We start from the raw sequence: 8,278 nt of genomic DNA on the forward strand, positions 1-8,278 counted from the left end.
ACGGCGCTTCGGAATGAATCACCCACTCTCACAAGCCGCAATATTTTCTTATCCTTGTTGTCGCTCTTCGCAATAATTATAATCATCGCGACATGCACTTCGAATCGCCAGTTGTTGACCTCTGCTGGCAGAGCACGCGTATGCGAGAGCAGACGACGCAGCATAGTTTTAAGTCACTATTTTTTGTGGTCCACGTGACCAAACCATGTTGCGTTTCCTCCTCTGTGACGTCATAGCATCCCCCGGAGCCCAGAAACCGAAACCGAAATCGCTCGGTATAATAATGCTATTATTAAATTATTTATCGGATATATATGAATCCCGCTGTGTATATCGTACTCCCTGAAGCATGACGCAACATTTGAATCAACAAAAGCATGAACGAAAATTTTGATGTCTCCACCCCTTTAACATGGCTCTTATCCGATAGCCAGCAAAGCTACAGAAATTCGATGGCCTCAATCATACCATCTACGCTGACGATATCACACTCTGGGTGAGCGATGGCAACGATGGACAGGTTGAAAACACCTTACAAAGTGCAATAGAAGCTGTTGAACAATACCTAGCAGGAACCGGACTGGCGTGCTCGGCAGAGAAATCTGAGCTCCTCATTTATGTACCATCACGACGTGGTCGAAAACCTCGAAACTATGAGGAACGAAACAATCCGCAAATTCACCTAACTACGGCAGTTAGTACGCCCATACCCAAGGCTGACATGATCACACTATTGGGCCTCATCACTGAAAGTAACGGCTACGATTGAGAAACCATACGCAAATTAGACAATATAACATCTCGAATGTTGCGGCTACCTAATCGAATAGCCAACAAACATAGTGGAATGAAGGAAGGCAATCTGCTTAGACTATTCCAATCATTTGTAGTAAGCAGAATAGTATACGTGGCATCGTACCTACGATGGTACTCCTCAGAAAAATACAAATTAGACTGCTTAATCAGAAAAATCTACAAGCAAGCAATCGGACTCTCAATCACCACCAGCAACGATAGATTACTTCAGGACAACATTCATTTGGGCTAGACGGTGCATACTTGAATTACGAAGGAACAGCGCCAACGAAGACGATCACAAGTGGGGAGAACGACACAGGACAAGCGCCATTTTTTTGTCACATAAAAAATGGCCCTGTGTTTTGGAAACATAGTTCAGGACAACATTCATTTGGGCTAGATGGTGCATACTTGAATTACGAAGGAACAGCGCCAACGAAGATTACTGCAGTTAGGGAACGCCTGTCCAAAAGTAAAACAGGTAGACAAATGTTGGATCGCCTAGGTATAAGGTATCACACCCAACATGGCGTCAAAGTAGATATGCCCAGACACATCAGAGACCATGATAACCATCCCTCCAATACCCAAGAATATGCATCCTACCCACCATTAAGATAGACGTGTAAGCAGAGCACGTAATATACAGAACAAATTCAGCAACAGCAAGGACACCCCATTTGTAGACGCAGCTAGATACAGACAGAAGCGCGCCTACACAGCAGTGGTGATAATTTACGAGGTAAAATGCACGACGAGTGCTACTGTCAACACGCCACACGCAGAAAGCGCAGAGGAAATAGCTATCGCGCTAGCCATAGCACAAACACAATCGGGCATAATCATCAGTGATTCCCAGCGGGCCATACGCCTGAACTCCCTAAAGCGTTGGAGAGAAAGACGTCCATTTACCAGTGCCATATACCTAATGCATTCGAGGCGCAGCTTGCTAGTGCATTGGCTTCCTTTGCTTACAGTCACCCCTGCCACTCTAGTTCAATTCTGGCCCGCACAGTAGACATTCTAAAGGCTTCGTTCTTTATTGATGATCTCGGGAAAAACAGGTAGATAAGCATGTGGTGGGGCATCAAACACGGCGTGAAGTAGCCCGAGCATGCTAATTTCATTACAAAGACCTTGAAATTTGTAAATTTCTGTGGCGTACCGGCATTCAAGCATCATCACAAAATTCGACTAAGGGAACTTTCCCTTTTTCTGTACCATTAATCTACGTATTCACGCGAAACTACAGAAAATCGAACTTTGAAAGAGTTCTTATCAGTCTATCAAGATTTAGTTTTTTCTTTAGTGTCCGTTAAACAACTGATACTGTCTAAAACAAAGAAAAACTTATTGACCAGGCGCTAATAACGAACCACTGCGGTTTTCAGAAGCACCTGGTGACGATGCAACGGCGAAGGCCAGCCCACCAAATAATCGACGGAGTTCCGAGATGCATTAACCTCAGTCCACGCACGCTAAGAGAAAATCTCAAGTTCAGGGCGCAGAAGGGAGACGTCGTGCAAATAACATTTCCTAAGAGTGGAACCCATTGGTTGATGTACATCACGCACCTCATACTCAGGGAGGGACATCCGATGACCTCGTACGAGGAGTTCTCCAAAGAATGGCGCTTCATGGAGTACATGGACATCAAGGACTGGACCTCGTCTCTACCACTGAGAACCTTCGCTACACACCTGCCATTGGACAAGCGTACAATGACCGGAGAAGGCAAGTACGTCTACTTCGCCCGCAATCCATGGGATGTCTGCGTCTCCTTTTACAACATGATGACCAACATTAGCTCCTTCGAATTCCAAGACGGAACATTTGAAGACCTAGTCGACGCTTTTGTAAGTGGCAACTTTGGCTACGGCGACTATTTCGAACACGTAGGCGCGGGATACGCTCTTAGAGAAGAGCCAAACGTGTTCTTCACGACTTACGAGGAACTCAAGAAGAACACACGCGAGGTCGTGATTAGGCTGGCCTACTTTCTGGGAGAGCAGTATGGCCTGGCTTTGGAAGAAGACGAAGCATCGCTCCAAAAATTGCTGGAAAGATCGCAGCCCGATTATATGCGTAGCGTAGTGGTGTTTGACTTGAGCTGTAAAGGTATGCCCCAGTGGCAAGAGGCGCTCTCGCGGAAGAAGGTCACCTGCAACGAAGGTTATGAAGGAGACGAGAACAAGTACTCGTTCGTGAGGAGTGGCAAAGTAGGAGGCTGGAAGGATTACTTCACACCCGATCTGCTGCAGATGATGGAGAATCGGATTCTGGAAGCTGAGAAGGAGTCCTCCTTCATGGACCTATGGAAGGACATTCGAGCTGAAGCGATCAGAACCATGCAGAAATCCGAATAAACGGTTGTACTCGCATTCTGCCGCGTTGTGCACGGTTTTTTGTTTGAGTACTCTCGCATGACAGAATTATTTTGCTAAAACGGGCAACCAGCTCTTCAAATTTATGGATTTAATAAATTTTATATTGGACGACCACGGTTGTGCTGCCCTAGGTGAGTGGCCTCCTTATTCCAGGATATCATGGCCTGCTGCCGACAGCCTGGCCTTCTCCAGCAGCCGAACGTTCTGAGGAGGGCCAGGCTGAGGGTTGCCTGAGGGTTCTGGCAACTCATCAGAGCCTCCCACTGGCCTTCTGATGATTGCTGTACTTCTGGTGTCTTCGGGTTGTTTGTGCCCCCCATGCCATGTGGTAGAGGGAAAAGAAGTATAGTTTCGCTGTTAATTCGGGGGGCATTGATGTGATAGCGCAGTATTAGAGCAGTAAGTCTTGCACATTTTCTTGCAGTATCGAGTGGAGTGAATAATCGTTGAAAGAAGGAGAGCTGGAAAAAATAACAAGATACGGTTAGTTTACCCGCGCGTAAGAAAAAGAAGAAAGAGACGGAGTCAATCCTAGAGTGGAATCACAATTTCCAGAATAAATCCACGTCATCTTGGTTTCGGAATGTGGCACTTCCCAATGATTGATGACAACGAGAACCCTTGAAACTGTCGCACATACTCCCTCAGGAAGATGTGCCGAATGTTGTGTAGACTTCATAAATGTAATAAAACAGTTAATTTTGATATGTGCATTAACGATAACAAGAAACAAATAAAAACGTGTATAAATCTCATTTTCTTTCAACAGTAATAAATGTCTCTGAAAAGCAAGGACGATCAACGAAACAAATGGAGAATAGGACTAGCAAAGAAATCAGTCTGACTCGTGAACGAACTATGGCGATGCACTATGGGACACTTGCATCCACAGTGGCACAATCCTTGCACATCAGGAGATTGAAGGCATCTATGGACACTATGGGACACTTATGGACACTTGCGCATAGCCATGAACTATGGCTATGCGCAAGTGTCCCAGTACCGAAGCCACGAAAGACAGCAGAGCTGGAAAGTCTAATGATAAACTGAGCTCTCACAGTAATTCGGGACGTTGTTTTTCACAGTGAAGAGAAAAGACAATAGTCCAGTGCGTAGTGAACTATTCATCCTAAGTCGCTGTGAAAGTGATGCAATGGAGAAATGGCCTGGCCGAATCGGGGCACGTACAGACTTAAGGGTGGAACTCAACACTGCAGTTTCGTCACTGCGACTTCGGGCTTGTTTCACAAAATTTTCTGCTCCTCGGTGCGGAAGTGGAGAAAACAGGGCTTTTTGGCTTTCTCCTATCGGCTGTTCTACCTTTCGCTTGCGGCGGGCTTGGTTTAAACTGTTTAACCTCGGTGCAGGCTTACTGTGACCGCCACGGCTCAATGCACTTTCCAACTTATCCGGCAGGTTGAACGCTTGACGAAAGAAAGCAGACAGTAAAGCAGTCATGGCGCGCGTTGCGTGGTTCGAGAATAGCGCGTATGATTTTGCCGTCGAGTTGCAACTCTTGCGGGATTCGGTGAAGGCGGATACTGGGGCATCAAGAGGTTTTTCCAATCCCCGCTGCAATTCGGCACGCGAGGTCCTCGGCCTGCTGTCGCGCTACCGAAATGCTCTGGACACTGGCGCTCCTGAGCCGTGCCAATGCCTGGAGCTTGCAGTACCGCTCCCGAAGTTGACGAAGTACTTGCCGCTGCACACGGCCGGTTATTCTGCTACCGAATCACTCGGAGTGCTGACGAGCCTGTGCTGGCAGCCATGCGGAGGTTGGGTTGCTGACTGTGCACTGCAATGGTGGCACGACGTCGTTTGCTGTCTACCAACGACTCCTCCCGGGGTTGCATGGATTACAGTGTGGAAGCCTATGGACTACAGTGCAGAAACGTTGTCGTCGTCGTCCGGCGACTGAACATAGGCCTGCGATGCCGACCAGCACTAAAGCGTGCATTAACACACCGAACGCATAAAGAGAACATCCTACATAACAGTTACTCTTAGGATGCCGCGCTGAGTGCGTCTTACATGTGCGCGTGATTGTTGTGCCACAAGTACAAACAGGTTTTTAATTGTGTCGAATTGTTCTATCCTCATCAATCAGTTGGCGTCCAACCTCTAGTGCGATAATGTTGCTTTCCTTGTATGTCCGATCTCTGTGTCGGAGTCGAACCACTGCGTCTGTACGGGGTGTTAATTTTTGTGTTTACGGGAATTCTTTAAGTTCGCCTGTGGCAAATAGTACAATTGTTGTCCTTGAGCTGGATAATTCGAAGGGGCAGACATTACTAGCACAATAACTCGAAACACATATTCAACTAACTTAAAAAATTCACTTTTTAACTTCTTATTTACCAACATTGCGGTGCATGTTGCAATTTACATATGGTAACCGGTGAGTTTGTAGGACGAATCCGCTTGAAATAAATCTCCTGGATTACACCAGTTTTAAGAAAATAATTCCTGCGGAGTGGAACGAAATACATCGGCGTTGAAGTTACTTTAGTACTTCAATGCATAAAAGAGCGTTTTGTTTAAAAAAAGTCATAAAGCGACCTCTTCACGTACGAACGTGTTGATTTGTGTGAAGAGGAACGACCAGTCTGGGACGACTGCCAGCACGGCGAGTGGCTCGTCACGTTGAGGACGCCGGGTCAGAGCTTGTTGCTTCCGAATTTCATCGCAACTCTGACACAGTTATAAAACTTCGGCCACAGTGAGAGGGGACTCCGCGACAATCATCCGAAAGACGTCGTCGTCGACACCCTTCGTTATGCGCTAAATTTTAGCAGCCTCTGACATTGAAGCGTTGACACGCTTCCACACGTCGAAGACGCACACGATATAAATCGTAAATGTCTCACCAGGATGTTGCGCACGAGCACGCAAACATTGTTCGGCTGGAAGCTTCCGGGTGGCAGGGCGGCCGAAAACTTCCAAGAACGACGCTTCGAAAGCGGACCAGGTCTGAATGTCCGTTTCGTGGTTCCTATAGCACAAGTTTGCCACGTCCTCCGAGAGGTAAAAGATGACGTTGTTCAACTTCGTGGTATCATCCCATCGATCATGCATGCTCACTCTGTCGTACCATGTGAGCCAGTCGTCGACTTCGGGGCGTCTTTGCTACTGAGCACACCGGGATCACTTTGACGTCTGCTGGACCGCATCGGCTGCCGTGGTCGACGCGGGATCGGACTTCCAGGGTGCAGGAGTTGTGGAGACCCCCCGCACCTTCACCACTTGCAAAAAGGTTTATTGGACGTGGGCCGTAAATCCAGAAGGGCCTGCACCGGAGAGCGTTAATTAATGCTTCAGCGCTGTCTGTCAAGTACTGTCTCGCGCACTCCGTTGGCGATGCTGCTTGCACTTCGGGTGTTCGCCTCTTCATTCCAAGTGGAACAACAGTTCATGTTTAGGGCGAGCGTGATGGCCCATATCTCAAAACTCATGTGATTCTTGAAATTCATTCCAAGTGGGCACGCTTTACGAACTCACTGGCTACAATTCGTCAAATACAATATGTGCAAGAAAGTAATTCATCAACAAGCTAATTATTGAAACTTTATTGAACTTAATATGTGTTTCAATTTATCGTGCAAGAAATGTTCGTCTCCCTGAATAATCCAGCTCAAGCACTAGAATTATGGTGTATGTAACAGGTGATCTTTAAAGATTCCGCAAAACTTAAAAATAATCACCACGTGTATACGCTGCAGAGCGTGGTGTCAGCCCGTCATAGCAAACATTGTTGTCACCGCGCAAAATGATTACGATGTCAAAACACGATGTCACCGCGCAAAATGATCCTCTGCCAGACCTTCACTACTACCGCTCCGCAGCCGAGCGCGCTAACCACTGGAGTCATCTAGCTGATGCCTCCAGTGGCTCCTAGATGCCTCCATCTAACTGGAGGCATCTAGGCGCCTAGCTTAGGTGCCTCCATTGGAGGCACCTAAGCTATTTATATGACCTGTAAACGCAAGAGCATTGCCTGTCGCTGAGTGTATCGCTGACTGCGGCTTTAACGCTGCTGCGTAATTTTCCGAGTGCGACGTTGCTGTTTTCGAGGTCACAGCAACGCAAGAAGAAAAAGCCGGCCATATTGCGATCTCTCAGCTGAGTTTTATTTGCCGAGTTCTCATTAAAGTAGTGTTTCACGCACATTGCGTTTAATTTTCTTTCGCGATGACACAACTTTTCAGCGCGGCGACACTACTTTGCCTAGCGCTGACAGTACTTATTCGAGTGGCACCGTGGTGTTGACACTACATTCCTTCATCGGGTTCGAAGGCGAACTCGACCTCACACTCTGTGGGGATGTCGCAGTCGTTGTCCGACGAGTGGCTCAAGCTCTTTAAATATTATTCGTCCTCCTCCATGGGTTCCGACGACGGCGTCTGCGGGTCCCCGACAACGCGAGAGGCAGAGCGAGCGGCTGCAAATCGCCGTGCTCGCTCCAGAGCCGCTCGCTCTGCATTTGGTGAATCACCCGCCAGGCGGAACCCCATGACGTGCTCAGGCTCGAAGATGTTAACCATGCGCACTGTCACCTGTAGCAACGGTGGGGCAATGCGCAGTGGTTTGCACATTCGGCTACGGAGCGGATGCAGTGGTAGAGAGGGACCGAATGCTCAACATGTCCACTTTTTTTAATGCGTAAGCATTCTTTGGAGAACAAACACTCCAATAAAAATCGTCTTCCACGCGGAAAATATAATGCCTTGTATCTGCAAAAAATGCTTAAGTTGTGAAAGTACGATATTTAGTCCTTATATTAGTGTATATGTCGATGATTGGTAGCTGTATAGGTAATGAGGAACAACTGAAAAAAAACTTAGCAGAGAGAATACCCATCTCATAAGATTTATGCATACACGTAGGGATACATAGGGTTCCATAGCAAATGCATATGTAAGCCTATAAGAGGGATGGGCCAACTGAAATTTGGGGGTGGCTAAGCCTGAAATTTGGGAGTGGGCCAACCGAACTTTGGGGGTGTGCCAAATGAAATTTAGGGGTATGCTTACACCTACTTAGGCAACTTCTGTGGCGTTTCTGCAAAAGTTTTTAAAGCGAAAGCTTTACTACGC

General features: G+C 47.2%; 1 protein-coding gene across 3 annotated transcripts in view; it reads left to right on the top strand.

Moving 5' to 3' along the window:
• Positions 1 to 3,179, top strand: part of LOC142576461 (3-beta-hydroxysteroid sulfotransferase-like) — a 44,128-nt gene extending 40,949 nt beyond the window's left edge. For all 3 annotated transcript variants that reach the window (XM_075686599.1, XM_075686600.1, XM_075686601.1), the window contains one exon: positions 2,190 to 3,179. In XM_075686599.1, coding sequence (XP_075542714.1) covers positions 2,190 to 3,164 — 975 coding nt within the window. In that variant the 3' untranslated portion in view covers positions 3,165 to 3,179. The remainder of the gene's footprint in view (positions 1 to 2,189) is intronic.
• The last annotated feature ends 5,099 nt before the right edge of the window (positions 3,180 to 8,278 follow it).

The sequence above is a fragment of the Dermacentor variabilis genome, chromosome 3, assembly GCF_050947875.1.
Source record: "Dermacentor variabilis isolate Ectoservices chromosome 3, ASM5094787v1, whole genome shotgun sequence".
NCBI classification, from domain to species: Eukaryota; Metazoa; Arthropoda; class Arachnida; order Ixodida; family Ixodidae; genus Dermacentor; species Dermacentor variabilis.